A 21016-nucleotide genomic window follows, 5' to 3' on the forward strand; every position below is an offset into this window, starting at 1 on the left:
AAAATATAAAAATAGAAAAAGAAGTAGACATTCGCGTTGACCGGTGCAGAGACTCGCCAGTGATATACGAATATAAATGGGGCACTGGTTGACTCTTACAAAACAAAACTTATTGGTAATCTGGTGCACTATTGAAACTAGCAACTCAAATTGATAGTCTTCCAAAACAATTAACAAAAGGTGTTACTTCCCAACTCGTTTTAATTTGTACCGCCTACTTTGATCGGCCACACATATATAATTTAAGAATCAAAGAATAATTCTGAAATTGCAGTCTTAATATTTATGTCAAAATGTTTGTGATTATAAAATTATTAAAATTAATTATTTTAAATATGTCATAACATTTATATTCTCATGATCTCTCAATTATAAAAAGGATAGAAGAAAGTCAGGCATCCGCGTTGACTAGTCTTGAGATTTGCCTGTGACCAACACAAATATAAATGCTGTTGTTCACTCCTACAAAAAATATTTTATTACTAGTAGTCTGTGTGCGATAATTCAAAATAACCGGCAGTGGGCCTCCAATTCATTCCACTTTCTCACTAGTACTAGTAATAAAACAGCAACTCAATATTGTTAGTCTTATAATACTTGACAAAAAGTATTTTTAATTGGTAGCTTCGAAGCTTCTTTTACCTGCCTATAAATAGAATCATAAAGCATGAGTCTTCTCCATCAGCACAACAAAATTTATTCAGTGTATTTCAGCTGCTACAAATCAACACCACAAAATGAGTGTACAAATTTTGGACGGTGCCACCATTCTTAGCTTCGTGGAAGACAAAGAAGCGTTTAGCGAATTTATCGCAGAGCGCTTCAGCAACCTCGATAAAGACCGTGATGGCATGCTTTCTTATCCGGAAATGCTGAAGGAGCTGCAGGTATACGTAGTGGTCGAGCCACATAGACTAAAGGGTGATCAGCTGAACACTCTTTGTCGAAAAACTTATATTGTGTATATAGAAACTAATATTGTATATATTGGTCAAAATTTACTTTTTATAGATATGTAATGAATAATCTTTGGCAGATAATTATACTGCATATATAAGTCAAAATTTACTTTTTATAGATATATATTGAATCTTGAACAATCTTAACAAGATTCTTGATTTTGCCATTGGTTGCAGGGGCTAAGGGTCTTCGATACACATTTTGGTATCGACGTGAAAACGGATCCAAATGAGGTTTCTCGAGTTTATAGCTCAATCTTTCTTCAGTTCGATCGCGACTCAAATGGGACGGTGGATATGGAGGAATTTAAACAGGAGACGAAAGAGATGATGGTGGCAATGGCTAATGGATTAGGGTTCTTGCCCGTTCAAATGATACTTGAAGAGAACAGTTTCTTGAAGAAAGCTGTTGATAGGGAATCGGTGATCATTAGTACTTCACATGTTGCTGCTTAAACTATTTAGTAATAATTGCTAAAAATCTTATATTTTGTCGTATCAATTTTCTGTACACATGGTTTATGCAATATCAATAGAAATTTGAGCTGTAACATTTTTTGAATAAATTTAACATTATGAATTACTATTAAATATGAGTTTTATTTCATACTAACTTCAAAAGGACCAGATACTTGTGTTTGATTCTTTATTATCGCCCTGATTTAAAAAATTAGTTCAGTCCAAAACTAACACATATAATGTACACAAATGTCCTTTAATATTAAAATCTGGAATATATTATTTGTCAATTAAAACATGGGGATTTCCGTCTGGGGGAGTGGAACCAGGGTCACATCAGATTAATATACTCAGGAGCTAAATACATGTGGGTGCAATTCAAAGATCGTAAATATGGGGATGTTCATAATTACGGCCAAGCAACCTGAGGTTCTTATACATATTCATGCCTAAGAGTTATCAAGATAGAAACTATACCTAAATGTTCGTTTTAACTGTTTTACAGAGGAAAGGTACGGAAGGTGGATCAAGGTAAGGATTAAAATGCACTCAAAAGAAAAGAAAAAATATTTGCTAGACATGGCTTATATGAGAGAGGCTGTTGTTTACCCCGGATTCGGTAATCAATTGAATTTGTGTGTGAGTATAGGATATGTGCTTGAGTCCCAATGTTTATTACAAACCGTGGATGAGAATGCTTATTGATAAACGTGCAAGGAGCGCAAGTGACAGATGACTCCGCGTATGGCCAATTTGATTGAAAAAATATGATGTAGATGACAAACTTACAATGGAAAATATCAATATTGAGATTGCTAGAACTGTATATATATATGTATTGTGTTACAAGTGTTCTTTTGAATAAAAGATCAACCAACCCCCCAAAGGGGGGAGGGAATGCCCTATTTATAGTGATGAACCCATGGGCCTTCCTCAATATGAAGTAATAAAATAATAATAAAAGGACAGCCCCTGTATGGATGTGATGGGATCTGACTGACGGCGCCGTCTGACACACGCATAGTTGGTAGCCGACCATGATGTGACACCACTGCTGCGCCCCAGTAACGGTCATAACGGACCAACGGACTCACGGGTACCGGACTTCCGGTGGTAACCCCCCGGAAAGAGATCCGAACCTTCGGTGGCTTAAAACCCGGGACCGATGATGCTTCCGCTCGGCTTTGATCCGAATGCTTATCCGGAAACCCGATGCTTATACACGAACTTTCCCTCCTTTTCCTCCTCCGAGCCACGGTTACCCCGGATTGACCCTCATCCGGTTTTCACCGTATACAGATAGCCCCGCGCTTCCCGGACCAACGATCTATCGGAGTGATGGGAAGTGAATGAATCGTACATCCGGCCACCCGGTCAGCCAATTCTTACCACTTTATTTTGGCGGGAACGGCTCCGTTTCGTCTTCCTTTTTGCCGCCCACGTGTCCAATTCTGGTTTGTTCGTTCCTGTCAACCGCCGTTTACACGTCGTTTCGCATTAATGTCGCAACACGTGGCGATCCTCGATTGGCCGCCCTCGATAATCGTTCCTCCCTTACGCCTATAAAAAGGCCCTCCTTTCCTCATTTTTCACTTTTCTGGTTTGCTCTCCCTTTTCTTCTTCCTTCTGTGCGTCAACAACCATCCTTTCCGTTCACAACTTCGTTGTCAAACCTTCTCTTACCAATACAAAAAAAAAAAAAAGGAAAGGGAATTAGCTTTGTCACTACTCTCGTCAATTGCTTCTTTGCTTCTTCAAATCGTCACTTCCTTCGTTTCCTTCACGCCATTCCCTACTTTTCTCCTTTTCTTTCAATCATGTCTGAAACCACTTCTACAGACGTTCCTTCAATCTCGTCCCCGAGGGCCGAGGCCGTATCCCCGGTCAAACAAAAGGGTAACCCCGAAACTGCGGCCTCGGATATTATACCGGCAAAATTTAACTTCAACAAAGACCTGGAGGTAGAAAAACCCTCCGTCGTTTCAGACCGGGGATACGACGTGAGGCGATATCCCTCCTCTATAACCGAGGACAGGCTCGACACAGTCCGGACAGACTGCGGGTGGGACACACGCCCGGTAAGGGTTTTCGTACCCGGGCCGGATGAATCCATAACCGACCACCGGGAGGGGTTTTTGTACGTGTACACTTACCCCTTCACCCTTAAGCTCGATCCCCCGGTTGATCCGGTCATACTGGATATGTGCCGGACTTATGGCGTAACTTTGGCTCAGATCGGCCCAACTGTTTGGAGGGTCGTTGCCTGCCTCCGGTTGCTGGCCATCAGGGCTGAGAAGGAATTCTCATTGGGCCACCTAATACGCTTGTATTCCCCGAGGATATTCCGGGGTGGTGTCATAAGATTAACCAAGCGCAGCCGGAACCTGCTCTTCTCGAAGATGGACGAAGACCGGGACAGGGGGTGGTTGGAACGCTACGTCCGAGTAAAATCCGAGGACATAATCCCGGACTCCCATCAACCTTTTCCGGAGAAATGGAACGACAAACGTAAGTTCGATCCTTTGAGTAATCGTCATCATATGTTTAGTTGCTTACGGTATTGTTTTCTCACCACCCTTTCGCTACTTTACAGCAAACGGATTTGTTCCCCCGGTTATTCGAGATCTGACTGAGTGGGTCATGGCGCTCCTCAACCAGCTTCCCTATGAGGACCGGACTTGGGCCCACTTATCACGCGGTCGATGGATCGCTCAAAATCATGGTAATATTTGGCTTCCCTTTGATCTCGTTGCCTCTTTAGCCATTCGAGGCCGTCAATTTCCTTAACCTGCCTATGCTTTTGTCATTCAGGCTTGCCGAAGGGTTCGGTGGCATCTAGATCGGAGTCGGGGGCTGCTTCCCCTGCACCGGCGTCCGCGTTCGACATGGCGGGTTCCGCTCGCGTTCTCGCCGAAGCCGCCAAAAGGAAACGACCCCCCGAAAAGGGCCAACCGTCCAAACGAAAGAAAGCAAGGAGTGTAGCCCGGCCACCGAGGGAGGAGGTGGAGTCCGACATCATTGTTCGGAGGGTAGACACGGCACCGTTAGCGGCCCCAGTACCCGAGGAGGCTGCCTCCGAACCACCCTTGCCTTCTATGAATGAAGGTATCTTAATTCCCGCTCTTCTTTCAAGCGCGGAAGAAATCCTTTCCCCGGCCCCTCTTCGGTCGGTTGACTTCGTCGACATTTCAGGTGAAACTTCTTCGGAAGATACTCCCCTACAAAGGAGAAAAGGAGCCGGGGAAACGGGGAAACGGCGGTTGCTGCAACCGATCAAGGGACCGTTCTAGTTCCGGAGACCGAAGCCCCTACTCAGGCTCGTCCATCGCCCGGCCACGAACCGGTTTCTACTTCCGAGCCCCCGGCCCTCGCCAGGAATATTGAGTCTATACCGAGTTCGTCTACCCCTGCCCCGAGGGTTGCAGACTTCGACGATATGTTTTCAGCCACTCCTCCGGCTACCGGTGAAGCTGCGGGTTTTGGTCATCTTCCAATTCCTCGGGTCACGAGGTCGGCCAACCGACAGTCAGAATCTGGCTCTAGGGATAACCTGGTGACCATCTTCCCAGCCCCGAGCGTTGAACCGAGAAGGACCAGATCTGTCGTAGTCACCGTCCCCGAGGATTGTGGCTTTCTATCCCGTCCGGTAGGAGTGGCAAGTTATTTGCGTCCTCTTGTTTCCGACTCGGATAAGCGCAAAATGACCGGGGTCACTTGGCAATGCCTCATGAACGAAGGCATGCACGCGGGCAACCGGGTAGAACTTACAGCCATCTTTGTATATCAATCAGATTTTGCGCTCATTTTGGTTTTGATTCCTTATGTTTGCTTTCCTTGCAGAGTGTAGTACTGGTGAACGAAGCCTTCATCCGTGCCCAACACGAGATGGATGATCTCCGAGGCCAACTAGACGCCCAGGGCCGAGAAACGGAGAAATACAAGCACCTCCTCCGAGAGAAAGAGGAAGAGTTGAGCCAGGCCGCCGTTCTCGCCAACCTTCGTCCCGAACTCGATGCGGCTAAGGACGAAAGTCGTCATTTAAAAAATGAGTTGGCCGCCATGACTGATTATAACCGAAGCCTCGAGGCTGATAAGATTTGCCTCAGCCGAGACAAAGCTCAGTTTTCGTCAAGGCTGGACGAGTTGGAGACCACTGTCTCTCAACTCCAAGGGGAACTTGACTTGGTGAAAGCCGATGCGACTATCTTGGCCGAGAGGAATCGGCAACTGGAATTTGATACCGTCCTGTACGAAAAACACATGAAAGTTTTCGAAGAGAAGGCCGAGGAGCGGTCTCGGATGAGTGAGGGCTTAAAAGCCGAGCTGGAGGAGGCGGTGAGTGCCAACGACGTTCTTAAGGCCGAGCTAGAAGTTGCTGTCCACATGAGGACTATCGCTGTGGCAGGCCGAGCTGAGCTAGAGGCTAAGTTGGCTAAGGTTGAGGCCGACTTGGAAGAAGCCTGGAAAGGCGTGGAGACGGCCGAGGCCCATACTGCCATTGTTGCCGAGTATGAGAAGTGGAAGTCTCGGCGGCTCACCCTTGAAGAGGCCGATCGCGGATTATACGATCTTCCGGTCCTGATTACCCAGGCCAAGGAGATGGAGGAGGAGGCCAACCGTGCCCTTGGGTCCGACTCGGATGACTCCGAACGAACCGAGTCCGATTATTCTGACTCTAGCAGTGCTGAGTAGCGTAAGATTTTTTTTATTTTTGATGTAAATGTACTCTTTATAAAAGTATCATTTGCGTATACGAAAGTTACACTTCTCTTGTGTCTTCGTTTGATTGCTTGTTTTTATTTTGCCTTGAACTATTGGTCCGAATTTCGGACAAGATGATCCGTGGTCGTTGATTAATTCTGCCCGTGGGACTTATCTTTAAGGCCGATTTGAGATGACCTCACTTCGCCCAGTTTTTTGGGCGTACAACTTGAGCACTGCCAAAATATTGGTTATTGTAATGACTTTTGTATTACAAGTGTTCGTACATATAGGAGAATTTTCATTCCTTGTACATTTGCCATAGCAAACACTAAATGGGACACGATTCATTATGATCGTTTGGTCCTTACATCAAAGTCGGGGGCCGGCGGCCGGCCTACGTTTTTGCCGTGGCAAATGTTGAATGGGACACGATTCATTATGATCGTTTGGTCCTTACATCGAGGTCGGAGGCCGGTGGCCGGCCTATGCTTTTGCCGTGGCAAATGTTGAATGGGACACGATTCATTATGATCGTTTGGTCCTTACATCGAAGTCGGAGGCCGGTGGCCGGCCTATGCTTTTGCCGTGGCAAATGCTGAATTTCTTCCCTTGCTTCTCTTTATCGTGCCATGCCTCGATGTGGGTACTGTGGCCCCTTAACACTGATCCGAGCTTCGAGGTCGGGTGAGTGTTACAAAGCCCTCACTCGGAAGATGCAACCTCGGGTGTCCGAGTTCTGGCCCTTGGCCTTTATTGCGTAGCACGTTGTACTCGTTGCCTCATTAAAAACCTCGGCGGAAAACCCATTTTGGGACAAAACCGCGCTTAAGGAAAAGAGTGCAACACGTGCTTTCAGTCCTAAGTTTCTATTTTTGTGTTGTGTTCGATTTCCTGCAAAAAGACAATGCGGTTAACAGAAGGTACATGAGAGGATCATACCTTAGCAGTAATATCTTTTCAGATGGGCTATGTTCCAGTTGTTGCGTAGGCATTGTCCATCCATGGATTCCAACTGGTACGATCCTTTGCCTGTTACACCGGTCACCTTGTACGGCCCTTCCCAGTTTGGTCCTAGCTTTCCCTCGTTTGGGTTTTTTGTATGCAAAGTGACTTTTCGAAGTACCAGGTCCCCAACCCGGAAATGCCGAAAGTTGGCTCTCCGATTGTAGTACCTTTCCATCCTCTGCTTTTGAGCCGCAATTCGGACCAATGATCTTTCGCGCATCTCATCTGCCAGGTCGAGCCTTACAACCATGGCCTCCCCGTTTGACTCCTCAGTTGCATACTTGAAACGGAGAGTCGGCTCGCCAACCTCGACGGGGATAAGGGCTTCGGTCCCGTATACCAACGAGAAAGGGGTCTCGCCCGTGCTGGACTTCGCCGTGGTTCGGTAAGCCCATAGTACCTCGGGCAACACTTCTCTCCAACGGTGCTTCGATGCTTCCAGCCGCTTCCTTAGACTTTGGATTATTGTCTTGTTAGTGGATTCCGCCTGTCCGTTTGCACACGGGTGATATGGGGTCGACACAATCTTCTTGATCTTCAACCCCTCGAGGAAACTGTTGACCTTACTACCCATGAACTGAGGACCGTTATCACAAGTTATTTCGGCTGGAATGCCGAAACGGCAGACGATGTGGTCCCAAACGAAGTCGATAACCTCCTTTTCTCTGATTTTTTCAAAGGCCTGCGCTTCGACCCATTTAGAAAAGTAATCAGTCATAAATAAAATAAAGCGTGCCTTACCTGGTGCCCGGGGTAACGGACCCACGATGTCCATTCCCCATTTCATGAACGGCCATGGTGAGACCACTGAATGCAACGACTCCCCGGGCCGGTGAACCATCGGGGCATGCCTCTGACACCCGTCACATTTTCGGACGAAGTTTCTCGTGTCTTCATCCATCTGATTCCAGTAATACCCGGCCCTGATCAGCTTCCGGACCAGAGCTTCCGCACCAGAGTGATTGCCACAGGTCCGTTCATGTACTTCCCTCATCACATACTCCGTTTCCCCGGGGCCCAAACATTTAGCCAAGGGTCCGTGGAATGAGCGTCGGTATAATTGGCCGTCCACTAAGCAAAATCGGGTTGCCTTCGTTCGTAACGAACGCGACTCCTTCGGGTCGCTCGGAAGCTTATCATCACGCAAGTAGTCAATGTATTTGTTGCGCCAATCCCAAGTCAGACCTGTCGAGTATATTTCAGCGTGTCCGCTTTCTATGGCCGTTCTTGTCAGTTGCACCGTTTCTCCGGAGTTGATTTCGATCCCTTCGACCGCAGATCCCAAATTTGCCAATGCATCGGCCTCACAGTTCTGTTCTCTCGGTATATGCTGCAGGGTCCATTTTTTAAATCGGTGAAGTATCACTCTGGTTTTCTCGAGATACCTCTGCATCCGTTCATCCTTGACTTCAAACGTGCCATTCACCTGGTTTGCGACCAAAAGCGAGTCGCACTTTGCCTCGATAGTTTCTGCCCCCATACTCCGGGTCAATTCTAATCCTGCAATCATAGCCTCATACTCGGCTTCATTGTTAGTTAGCTTGATAGTTTTGATGGAATGTCGAATGACATCACCGGCCGGGGCCCTAAGGACAATACCAAGCCCGGAACCTTTAAGGTTCGAAGCCCCGTCCGTATATAGAGACCAAATGCCCGTGGCCTTTCCCGAGGTCAGCAGGAACTCTTTTTCGACCTCGGGGACCATGGCTGGGGCGAAGTCTGCTATGAAATCGGCTAAAATTTGGGATTTGATGGCCGTTCGGGGTCTGTATTCGAGGTCATAGCCGCTGACCTCTACAGCCCACTTCGTTAGCCTACCCGACAACTCGGGTTTATGCATGATGTTTTTCAAAGAATAAGTAGTTACTACACATATGTGATGGCTTTGAAAGTAAGGCTTAAGCTTTCTGGAGGCGCTTACTAGTGCCAACGCCAACTTTTCCAGATGGGGGTAACGGGTCTCCGCATCCCCCAATGTTCTACTCACGTAATAGATAGGGAATTGCGTACCTGATTCTTCTCGGACCAAAACGCCGCTTACCGCAACTTTGGAGACCGCTAGGTACAGAAATAGTGTCTCACCTGCCTTTGGCGTGTGCAGTAGAGGGGGGTTAGACAAGTACTTCTTCAGATCCTGCAGAGCTTCTTGGCACTCCGGTGTCCAGATAAAGTCATTCTTCTTTCTGAGCAAGGAGAAGAACCGGTGACTCCTGTCCGAGGATCTCGATATGAAGCGACTTAGTGCTGCGATTCTCCCGGTGAGTTTCTGAACCCCCTTTATGCTGTTCACTACCTCGATATCTTCGATGGCTTTGATCTTGTCCGGGTTGATTTCGATCCCTCGGTCTGACACCATGAAACCTAGGAATCTGCCAGATCTCACACCGAATGCACACTTCTCCGGGTTAAGCTTCATGTTGTATTTGTGAAGCACATTGAAGGTTTCCTGCAAATGCTTTAAATGGTCCTCTGTTTCCAGGGACTTAACAACCATATCGTCAACGTAAACCTCCATTGTTTTCCCTATCTGTTCTTCGAACATTTCATTAACTAGGCGTTGGTAAGTTGCACCGGCATTTTTTAGTCCGAAAGGCATGACGTTATAACAGTAGGTCCCGTACCGGGTGATGAAGGATGTTTTCTCTTGATCCCCCGGGTACATCCGGATCTGGTTATACCCGGAGTAAGCGTCGAGAAAACTCAACATCTCATGCCCGGCCGTCGCATCGATCATTCTGTCGATATGAGGCAACGGAAACGAGTCCTTCGGGCATGCCTTGTTTAAATCTTTGAAGTCGACACACATTCGAAGTTTGTTACCTTTTTTGGGTACCACCACAACGTTGGCCAGCCAGTCCGGGTACTTTACCTCTCGGATGGATCCTATCTTCAAAAGTTTTGCTACCTCGTCCTTCACAAATGCGTGTTTAGCCTCCGACATGGGTCTCCTTTTCTGTTTCACCGGAGTAAACTTCCCATCCAGGCTGAGCTTGTGAGTTGCTATTTCTGGTGATATACCTGTCATATCTATATGCGACCATGCAAAGCAATCAGCGTTAGCACGAAGAAATTCAATTAATCGACGCCTGAGCTCCGGGGTGAGCCCCGTGCCCAGGTATACCTTTCTGTCCGGGAGATATTCGAACAGGATGATCTGCTCCAATTCCTCCACAGTTGACTGAGTTGCATCCGAGTCATCTGGCATGACGAACGATCTGGGTACCTCGTAATCTTCCTCCTTATGTACCGGGCTCAACCCGGCGCACTTTGATTGCTATTTGGGAATCTCGCCTCCGGTTGCACTTTTCCATTCCGGCCCCTCGGGCCGAGGTGCCGCTTCTTCTACTGCAAACATTTCCCTTGCAGCGGGCTGCTCGCCCCGGACGGTTTTCACTCCTTCCGACGTGGGGAATTTCAATAGGTGATGTAGTGTTGAGGGCACCGCCCTCATGCTATGTATCTAAGGTCTGCCCAATAATGCATTGTATTTCATGTCCCCCTCGATCACATAGAACATCGTTTGCTGAATGGTGCCACCCACATTTACAGGCAGTGAGATTTCCCCCTTTGTGGTTTCGCTCGCCATATTGAACCCGCTTAGCACCCGAGCCACTGGTGCGATCTGGCCGAGCAGTCCTAGCTGTTCAACCACCCTCCATCGGATGATGTTGGCCGAGCTACCTGGGTCAATCAGAATACGTTTAACCTTAGTTTTAAAGACTAGTATAGAGATTACCAATGCGTCATTGTGGGGTTGAACGATGTCCTCTGCGTCTTCGTCATTAAAGAAGATGGATCCCTCGGCCGAATGGCCTCGGGTGCGCTTTTCACGAACAATAGAGATCTTCGTCCGCTTCATTACCGGCCCTCGAGGGGCGTCTGTCCCGCCCACTATCATGTTGATCGTATGCTGGGGTTCGACAGGCTCGGACCTTTGAAAAGATTCCCTTTCCTTATAGTGATTTTTGGCCCGGTCGCTCAGCAGATCTCGGAGGTGACCATTTTTCAATAACCGGGCTACCTCGTCTCTCAATTGACGGCAATCTTCGGTTCGATGCCCGTGGGTCCCGTGATACTCGAATACTACACCTGGATCTCGCTGACCCGGATCCGACCTCAATGGTTTAGGCCACCTTACATCGGGGACACGTCCAATAGCCGAGACAAGTCCTGAAGTACTAACGTTGAAGTTGTATTCCGAAATTTTTGGAGGAACTTTATTGTCGGCGGAACTTCCGGCATCGCTCCTAAACGAGAGTCCCCGACTGTTCGATGGCCGCTCCACTCGTTTGCTGCCGCGTCCTGAGAAATGGCTCGGGCTCTCTATTGCCTTTTCCGACCTGAAACTTTGCTTATCCGGATAGGGATATGGCCGAAACCTTCCTTTCGATGATTCAGACATGGCCTCGTATCCCTTCCTTGGCGGCTCGAAACCTCTACTTATTTTGGTCCTTACCGGAGAGAACTCGAATTGATCATCCTCCACCAGAATCTTTGACTCATACCGATTGTGGACGTCGGCCCATGTTACGGCCTCGTATTCCAGCAAGCTCTCTTTCAATTTTGCCGAGGCCACCGAACTTAGCATGTTGAGGCCCTTTGTGAAGGCCTGTGCGGCCCACTCTTCCGGTACCGGGGGTAGCTCCATTCGTTCCCTCTGGAACCGGGTGACGAATTCCCGCAATAACTCGCCGTCCCTTTGGGTTATCCGGAAAATGTCAGCCTTACGGGCCTGCACCTTTATTGCACCGGCGTGGGCTTTCACAAAGGCATCGGCGAGCATCTCAAAAGAAGTGATCGAATGCTCGGGCAGATGGTCGTACCACGTCAACGCCCCCTTTGACAGAGTCTCCCCGAATTTTTTCAACAGTACTGACTCTATCTCATCTTCTTCCATATCATTACCCTTGATAGCACAGGTGTACGAGGTCACGTGCTCATGCGGGTCCGTGGTGCCGTCGTATTTCTGAATGTCCGGCATCTTGAATCTCTTCGGGATCAACTTGGGCGCTGCACTCGGGGGAAAAGGCCTTTGAATATATTTTTTCGAGTTAGCCCCCTTCAGCAAAGGGGGAGCCCCCGGTATCTGATCTACCCGAGAATTGTAAGTCTCTACCCTTTTTTCGGTAGAGTCCACTCGTTTCGCTAAGGTTTCAAGCATCTTTAGTACCTCGGTGGAAGAACCGGCTCCGGAATCATTGCTCTCGACTGTCCGCGGCCTGCTTCTTTCGATTTCCGCTGTTCCCTTGGCCTTTTCCAGCCCAGGCTCCCCCTGCCCGCTCTGTAACCGGGCAATCGCCATCCCTTGCTCGGCGATTGCCGCTCTTTGTTCCTGCAACATCTCGAAAATCAAACGCAAATTAATGCCGTCATTTGGTGCCTCCGGCTCCTTCTGGCTTTGGGTCCGAGACAATGTGACGGAGTTGCGAGTTCTTAGGGGATCAGTTGCCGGTAGGGCGGCGTTAATTTGATCCACCGTGTTTTGTCGGTTGAGGCCCTCCCTCGAGTCGATGCGGTTCGGGTCAGCGGGGTTTGGTAGTCCCCGTAATTCGCTTTCCTCGTTTTCTGCCACAATCTCGGTATTATTGACATGGCCGGACTGCTCAACATCAGCCATGAGTCAGTTTTTGTCCAGACAAACGAGGCGGAAGTGTTACGGTTTGGAGGTGAGAACGACAAGAATCAGGACCAAGAACTATTATCCTTGCCCCACGGTGGGCGCCAAACTGTTTACCCCGGATTCGGTAATCAATTGAATTTGTGTGTGTGTATAGGATATGTGCTTGAGTCCCAATGTTTATTACAAACCGTGGATGAGAATGCTTATTGATAAACGTGCAAGGAGCGCAAATGACGGATGACTCCGCGTATGGCCAATTTGATTGAAAAAATATGATGTAGATGACAAACTTACAATGGAAAATATCAATATTGAGATTGCTAGAACTGTATATATATATATGTATTGTGTTACAAGTGTTCTTTTGAATAAAAGATCAACCAACCCCCCAAAGGGAGGAGGGAATGCCCTATTTATAGTGATGAACCCATGGGCCTTCCTCAATATGAAGTAATAAAATAATAATAAAAGGACGGCCCCTGTATGGATGTGATGGGATCTGACTGACGGCGCCGTCTGACACACGCATAGTTGGTAGCCTACCGTGATGTGACACCACTGCTGCGCCCCAGTAACGGTCATAACGGACCAACGGACTCACGGGTACCGGACTTCCGGTGGTAACCCCCTGGAAAGAGATCCGAACCTTCGGTGGCTTAAAAACCGGGACCGATGATGCTTCCGCTCGGCTTTGATCCGAATGCTTATCCGGAAACCCGATGCTTATACACGAACTTTCCCTCCTTTTCCTCCTCCGAGCCACGGTTACCCCGGATTGGCCCTCATCCGGTTTTCACCGTATACAGCTGCACTAACACTAAACATTTGCACTAACACCACCATCAGTGACGAAAAGGTAAGTATCCTTTGTTTACTTCTTATATAGAATTTGGTTCTCCCTTCTCTTACAAGTGTAGTCACTCTTCTTGTGAAGTGCAACATCCCCAGTTCTAACCTCCTCACTCATAGACAATGGACCATGAAAAGAAGAAGCCCAAATGATATCACTTGGCTATCACATTAAAAGAAACACAAAACAAACCTCCATTGGACCACATATGTGGAGTCCATACTTCATAAATATGTCGATTTTGTTCGTTTTGTTATGTTTCAATAACTATTAGTTGTCTATGAGTCTTGTGAATAATAGGAAACAAATTAAACTTGCTCTAGAAAAGCCCATTGTGAGACGGTTGGCATATAACCGTCACAGTTGGCATAAAAAATGTTGAAATTTTAAGAAATATTATTATTCAAACAGAGAAGCAATTTCATTAGGCTCCGCGAGAGTCCTTATAAAGGAAGTGAAAAAGGAAACCAAATAAGAGCGTGACTGTTGAAGGAAGTCAAAGAGTGCCTTTTACGGGAAGAGAAAGAACACTTGGATAAAGAAAAGGAAAAGGCAATAAACTAAGAAAATTTTAAAATGTTCTCCGTAGTTTGTGAAACCTGTCACATCATTCCTTTGTGTACCAGGTTTATAAAGATATAGATAGATGTGATTCAAGATGCTCTCTGCCTCTACAGTCTGTGCAGATCATCCAAATATATGAAAGTTTCTGATAGATACTGCAAAAGGTTAAGAGTAGGGAGATTTTTCCTAATCAAGACTTTTAAATGCATAAATATAATGACTAAGAAAATTATGATTCTGCGACTTCAACAGATTTATGATAAAAACTTAAAGGGTTCAATCAAAATTCAAAAATTCAGATCCAAGCTTCGGAAACAACTTGTAAAAAACCAAATACCGCAAATTCCAACATGCTCTTGTCAAAACGAAAAACAACAAAATCTAAAATCCCAAAATTCAATTTGTAACCAAGAACCGAGAAACCAATACAGAAAAGTATAAGTATGATATATACATTAGTGGAAAAGAAAAAAGGGCATGTGATATAAAAAGACATTGCGTTTTAGAAGCAAAGTTCCTAAAATCTTCCGCCATTAGTAACACAAAAGAAACAAAAGCAATTGCATAAGCAAAGGCGCAACGACAAATTAGAAAGAACGGAGAGCCAAAGGACTCCTACATGTCTTCCTCATCACTTGATCTTGCTGCCTCCTCCTTGTTCATATAGAATCACGACTCCGCAATTTTCTTTAAAGGAAAACGCTAATTAATTTTCATAAGTATTCCTACCAAGAAACTCAAAAATTAAAGCCAAACTTGGAATTTAAAAACAGATCATCGAATCTAATTGAGAATTGAGAAAGATCGCGTATGTACTGATAACTTATAATTAGGCCAAACACTCCCAAAAAGATTGACTATATAAAGATTTCTGAAGAATAAAAGGAGAATGAGATTTAGAAACACACTCGAGCATCTGAAAAGGAGCCTGGTCCACACTATTAAGCCCATGACGGCTGTTGCCATAATTACTGCATAACCAAGGAATAACAACAGTGACCCAACTTTACCGTCTTATGTGGTAAACTCACCCGTGCTATGACTTGTGATTCAACTCTGCATTAATTCCCTTCTAATAGCAACAGAGTAAATCAAAGACGGACTTGAATAAAAATCCAAAGCACAAGTAAGGATAGCATTTTGAAAATGAAGCTGACAATGAGGGAAGAACGTAAATAATTAGCAGAGAGAATCAAGAAATCGAACAAACTTCAAGCAAGAGAACCATAAAATTTAAAAGATAGAAAAAGAACAATACAGAGAAAGAGCAGGGAAAGAAGTGAAAAATAGAGAGAATGAGAGACTAAAGAATAAGCATCGTAAGAAAAGCAACAATCTTGATCTCTGGTATCCATGATCAAACCCCTAGAACACTCCTCTGTTGAGAGCTCATCATTGTCTTGAGATCATCAAAATCCATTTTTTATGATGGTAGTAAAACTGTTGTACGCGCTGGTAAATCGACAAACAAAAATAGACAAACACATAAGCACCACAAAATAAATGATAGAGAAGTAGTAAACAACATGAGATAATGAGAACACAACCAAAACATATACTGTGGGAGATTAGTAGAAAACAGATCTGATGACACTATTTGAATCTTTCTTTACAGGTCATACCCCACCAGAAGCGCACAAAATGTCAAGACTCAGATAATTGAATCAAAAAGAGTCGGGGAAGTGTAAAATTCTAGTGCTATCATATTCCCACTATCAATGCTAAGAAAGCAAAATTAATCAGATAACATACAGAAAAAAAGAACAACACACTGTTAAAATCACTGCAAACATGCATATAATCAAATCATACACGTGAATGTCTCACTTGTGGTGCTCCTTCACTCGCCTTATTTGCAACCCCATCTTCTTTTTCTTCCCCTCCTTCTTCTTATTCTTTAACTAAACGTTCATAGGAAGCTCATGGGAGACTATGAAGGCTAAAACCCGTGATGGAACTTCAAACGTGCATCTCCATGCCACACGCCCTTGGATGAGGAAGATGGGGCCTTTGGAGGCCATTGAAGAGTAAGCTACAAGGGTGTGGATGATTGCTTTGAAGAGACTTGGAGATGAAGGCTCACTGATTGAAGCCATACAAAGTGGCTAAAAGTGTAAACATGACTAGAAGTGCAATTTGTGGCTAGGAGTGCAAACTCGAGGCTAGGATTGCAATACAAGTGAAGAAAAGCCCATGTGGGGCTATTTTTGCAAAGACCACTTTTGGGTTTGCTAGGATTAGCTGGTATTAGGATTAGTGGGTGGATTCCCTTAACTCTTACCTTGAATCTCTCTTGGATAATCCAGAATTAGATTTCCATGTATGAGTTTAAGTCTATTCTTCCTTGGATTGAATTCATCTTAGATTGTTGATTAATAGGTGTAGGTTTCCTTTCCTATGTTGATTAGTCACAATTGTAGTTGATTAAATCCCTTCTTTTGATCTCCTATTGAACCTAGGAGGAGTGACACTTGTTTCTTCTTTGGATAAAGAAAAGAGATTGAATCTCCTATTGAACCTAGGAGGAGTGAAAGACTTAGTGAAAATTAGAATTTAAATTCTGTTTAAGTTGAAGGAAGTATAGATAAAGAATTAAATAAAATAGTATACTATTGTCTTGAATCTGGATGAGGATCAAAAGAAGTGAAGCCATACTCCTATAATGTAACAAAGTCTTGAACATCCCTTTGTTACAGCGATGTTCAAGAGAACGACTTACATACTTTTAGGCTGACAAACTTCTATAAATGAAATGCACAAGACACATTAAACGAATTACACATCAGAATAGGAGAGAAAATGAAAGGCTGTGTAAGAAATACCACACATTCACATGATAAGCGATTTTAAACTCTATGTTGGCCTAGCCCAAAAAGATAAAATCCATGAAATCTATTGGGCCAAAACGGAAAGTGAAAAGATATGTGCCATTTCTCAACTATCAAATATGATGAAGAAAAGATATGTGAATAAATTACTTATCCCCCCCCAAAAAAAAAAAAAAACAAGAAGGAAATGCTTCATTCTTTAACGGGCTTTATGGAGCTTGAATTTGAATTAATCGAGATTTCAATATGGGTACCGAAAACTAGCAATATATTAATATCAACTGTATGACGATCAATATTTCAAAAAATATATATACCATATAAGTATATAATTGCTTGGCAGCAGAATCCTCTTAGATGTGAATAAAAAATATATGCATATAGTCAAATTGAAATTATAGGGTACCACTATTTTCTATGTCCTTTAACTAGAAGTAAGAAATCCCGATTGGCAACACCTGAATATATTTTTGAAGAAAAATACTTAGTAGTACTATATAAAAATTAGAGCACTCTACAACTGGCCCCATGGTCCACCGACTCCACGCTAAATAGCTTGCTCATAATATGATGGCTTTGTAATAGAGTAGAATCTATATACTCCCTACGTTTCAATTTATATGAACTCATTTGACTGGAAACGGTATTTAAGAAAGAGGGAAGATTTTTTAAACTTGTGGTTCAAAATAAGTCTTGAAAATTTGTGTGACTGTAAATCATTCACAAAGTGAATTTGTTTCCAAATTAGGAAAGAGGTCATTCATTTTGGCACGGACTAAAAAGGAAATAGATTCAAACAAATTGAAACAGAGGGAGCATAATATAAAGCTAAGAATACACAATCCTATGCGGCACATCTTAATGACCTCCATTGACATTTATCTTTTTTCTCCTTTTTTTGACATTTTCTCCATCATTTTTATCATTAACTATATTTAAAAGCCCATATAAAGACAATTAAAAAAAAAAAAGAGTTGTAGTAATAAATTAAGAAGATGAAGAGTCAATTGCATGAGCATTACATACGAAATCTATATCTATATATTATTAAAATGAGGATAGTTTGCTCTAGGATCTTGACAAGTGGCAGCATAAGATTATGACACATGGTAGTTTTAGGACAAAAAATAATTAAATTAGTTAATAATTAGGTATTAGTTATTGTTTAGAATTTAAAAATTATAAATATATTGTATTTGTATCTTTTAAAGAAAAAATGCACAGTAACTACCCCCTGCCTCAACCCCACCTCTCCTTACTAAAATTTTAAAATTAAAACTAAAATTAAATCTGAAACAAAATGCAAAAAAAGGAGGTAGCTTGTGCTTCATACTTACAAGGGAATTACGTGATTTGAATTTAAATTTGATAGATAAATAAATAAATTGTGGACCCTCCAATAACACACGTTGTTGGACTCTAAAACTAAATTAATACGCAACGATGGTTATCCATTTTAAATCGTTTATCAGAAAATTGGGGACTAAATGTTAAATCGTTTATCAGAAAACAACCCTCGACGTACCCACCTGCACTCCCCCATTTCCTTTGCACGTTCCTCCACTTATACACACGCAGCGACACAAAGTGACAACAAGCCATAGACACACACAGAGAAACGAAGAACATATAGAGAAGGGACTCATCTTCTCCGTGAAAAGAAATCCAGCAGTCTAAGTGTAATTGATTAAAAAAATAAAGTTTAAGCGGACACTCTTTTTTATTGGAGTATTACCTAATTAAATGGAATATGTTGTTTGTAGGTTAATTAGAGTATCTCATACCAAGTCAACATCCGCGTTATAATGACCACTGCGGAGATTAGCCAATGGCAAACACTTAATATAAATGCACTGGTCGACTCTTACAAAAAAGATTTATTATTAATCTGTGTGCGAGAAATTCAAAATACATTGGCACTTTATTAGTCTAGTTGACTCCTAGAATAAGATTTACTAGTGCACTGCCGAAACTAGCAACTCAAAGTTGATAGTGTTCCATATTTAACGAAATTTGTCACGAAAATTATTCTGTCACTAATTTGTAACGGAGCAATCCGTTACAAATTGCAGTCTTAATACTTATGTCAAAATGTTTGTGGTTATACTGAAATTGCAGTCTTAATACTTATGTCAAAATGTTTTTGATTATAAAATTAATTATTTTAAATATGTCATAACAGTTATATTCTTATAATCTCTCAATTATAAAAAGGATAGAAGAAAGTCAGACATCCGCGTTGACCAGTCTTGAGATTTGCCTGTGACCAACACAAATATAAATGCTCTTGTTCACTCCTACAAAAAATATTTTATTACTAGTAGTCTGTGTGCGATAATTCAAAATAGCCGGCAGTGGGCCTACAATTCATTCCACTTTCTCACTAGTACTTGTAATAAAACAGCAACTCAATATTGTTAGTCTTATAATACTTGACAAAAAGTATTTTTAATTGGTAGCTTCGAAGCTTCTTTTACCTGCCTATAAATAGAATCATAAAGCATGAGTCTTCTCCATCAGCACAACAAAATATATTCAGTGTATTTCAGCTGCTACAAATCAACACCACAAAATGAGTGTACAAATTTTGGACGGTGCCACCATTCTTAGCTTCGTGGAAGACGAAGAAGCGTTTAGCGAATTTATCGCGGAGCGCTTCAGCAACCTCGATAAAGACCATGACGGCATGCTTTCTTATCCGGAAATGCTGAAGGAGCTACAGGTATACGTAGTGATCGAGCCACGTAGATTGAAGGGTGATCAGCTGAACACCCTTTGTCGAAAAACTAATATTGTGTATATAGAAAATAATATTGTGTAGCTAGGTCAAAATTTACTTTTTATAGATATGTATTGAATAATCTTTGTCGGATAATTATACTGCATATATAAGTCAAAATTTACTTTTTATAGATATATATTGAATCTTGAACATTCTTAACAAGATTCTTGATTTTGCCATTGGTTGCAGGGGCTAAGGGTCTTCGATACACATTTTGGTATTGACGTGAAAATGGATCCAAATGAGGTTACTCGAGTTTATAGCTCAATCTTTGTTCAGTTCGATCGCAACTCAAATGGGACGGTGGATATGGAGGAATTTAAACAGGAGACGAAAGAGATGATGGTGGCAATGGCTGATGGTTTAGGGTTCTTGCCAGTTCAAATGGTACTTGAAGAGAACAGTTTCTTGAAGAAAGTTGTTGATAGGGAATCGGCGATCATTAGTACTTCACATGTTGCTGCTTAAATTATTTAGTAATAATTGCTAAAAATCTTATATTTTGTCGTATCAATTTTCTGTACACATGGTTTATGCAATATCAATAGAAATTTGAGCTGTAACTTTTTTTGAATAAATTTAACATTATGAATTACTATTAAATATGAGTTTTATTTCGTACTAACTTCAAAAAGGACCAGATACTTGTGTTTGATTCTTTATTATCGCCATTTAAAAAATTAGTTCAGTCCAAAACTCACAGATATAATGTCCCCAAATGTCCTTTAATATTAAAATCTGGAATAGAAGTGAAAACATGACTAGAAGTGCAATTTGTGGCTAGGAGGGCAAACTCGAGGCTAGGATTGCAATACAAGTGAAGAAGGGCCCATGTGGGGTTATTTTCGCAAAGACCACTTTTGGGTTAGTTAGGACTAGCTAGTATTAGGATTAGTGGGTGAATTCCCTTAACTCTTACCTTGAATCTCTCTTGGATAATTTAGGATTAGATTTTCATGTATGAGTTTAAATCTCTATTTCCTTGGATTGAATTCATCTTAGATTGTTGATTGATAGGTGTAGATTTCCTTTTCTATGTTGATTAGTCACAATTGTAGTTGATTAAATCCCTTCTTTCTTCTAAATCTCATTTCTAAATTTCTATCTATCTTAATTTCCGCATTTGTGATTTGATTTGGAGTTTCTCCCAAGTCAAATCTTATCGGCTGGTCATTTGGTTCCCATTTTAAGAATGTTAAACAACTTCAAATATACTCAAGAAATTAAACTAAATTAAAGATTAAA

General features: G+C 43.0%; 2 protein-coding genes across 2 annotated transcripts; both read left to right on the plus strand.

Moving 5' to 3' along the window:
- The first annotated feature begins 664 nt into the window (after nucleotides 1–664).
- On the plus strand, nucleotides 665–1566 carry LOC132618054 (uncharacterized). The gene is made up of 2 exons (XM_060333110.1): nucleotides 665–887; nucleotides 1137–1566. The coding sequence occupies exons 1-2, from the start codon at nucleotides 738–740 to the stop codon at nucleotides 1413–1415; spliced, it is 429 nt and encodes a 142-aa protein (XP_060189093.1). The 5' UTR covers nucleotides 665–737; the 3' UTR covers nucleotides 1416–1566.
- A 17923-nt stretch (nucleotides 1567–19489) lies between these two features.
- On the plus strand, nucleotides 19490–20349 carry LOC132617960 (uncharacterized). Its single transcript, XM_060333024.1, has 2 exons — nucleotides 19490–19711; nucleotides 19961–20349. Exons 1-2 carry the CDS (start codon nucleotides 19562–19564, stop codon nucleotides 20237–20239), a joined length of 429 nt encoding a protein of 142 aa, XP_060189007.1. The 5' UTR covers nucleotides 19490–19561; the 3' UTR covers nucleotides 20240–20349.
- The last annotated feature ends 667 nt before the right edge of the window (nucleotides 20350–21016 follow it).

The sequence above is a fragment of the Lycium barbarum genome, chromosome 11, assembly GCF_019175385.1.
Source record: "Lycium barbarum isolate Lr01 chromosome 11, ASM1917538v2, whole genome shotgun sequence".
NCBI lineage: Eukaryota > Viridiplantae > Streptophyta > Magnoliopsida > Solanales > Solanaceae > Lycium > Lycium barbarum.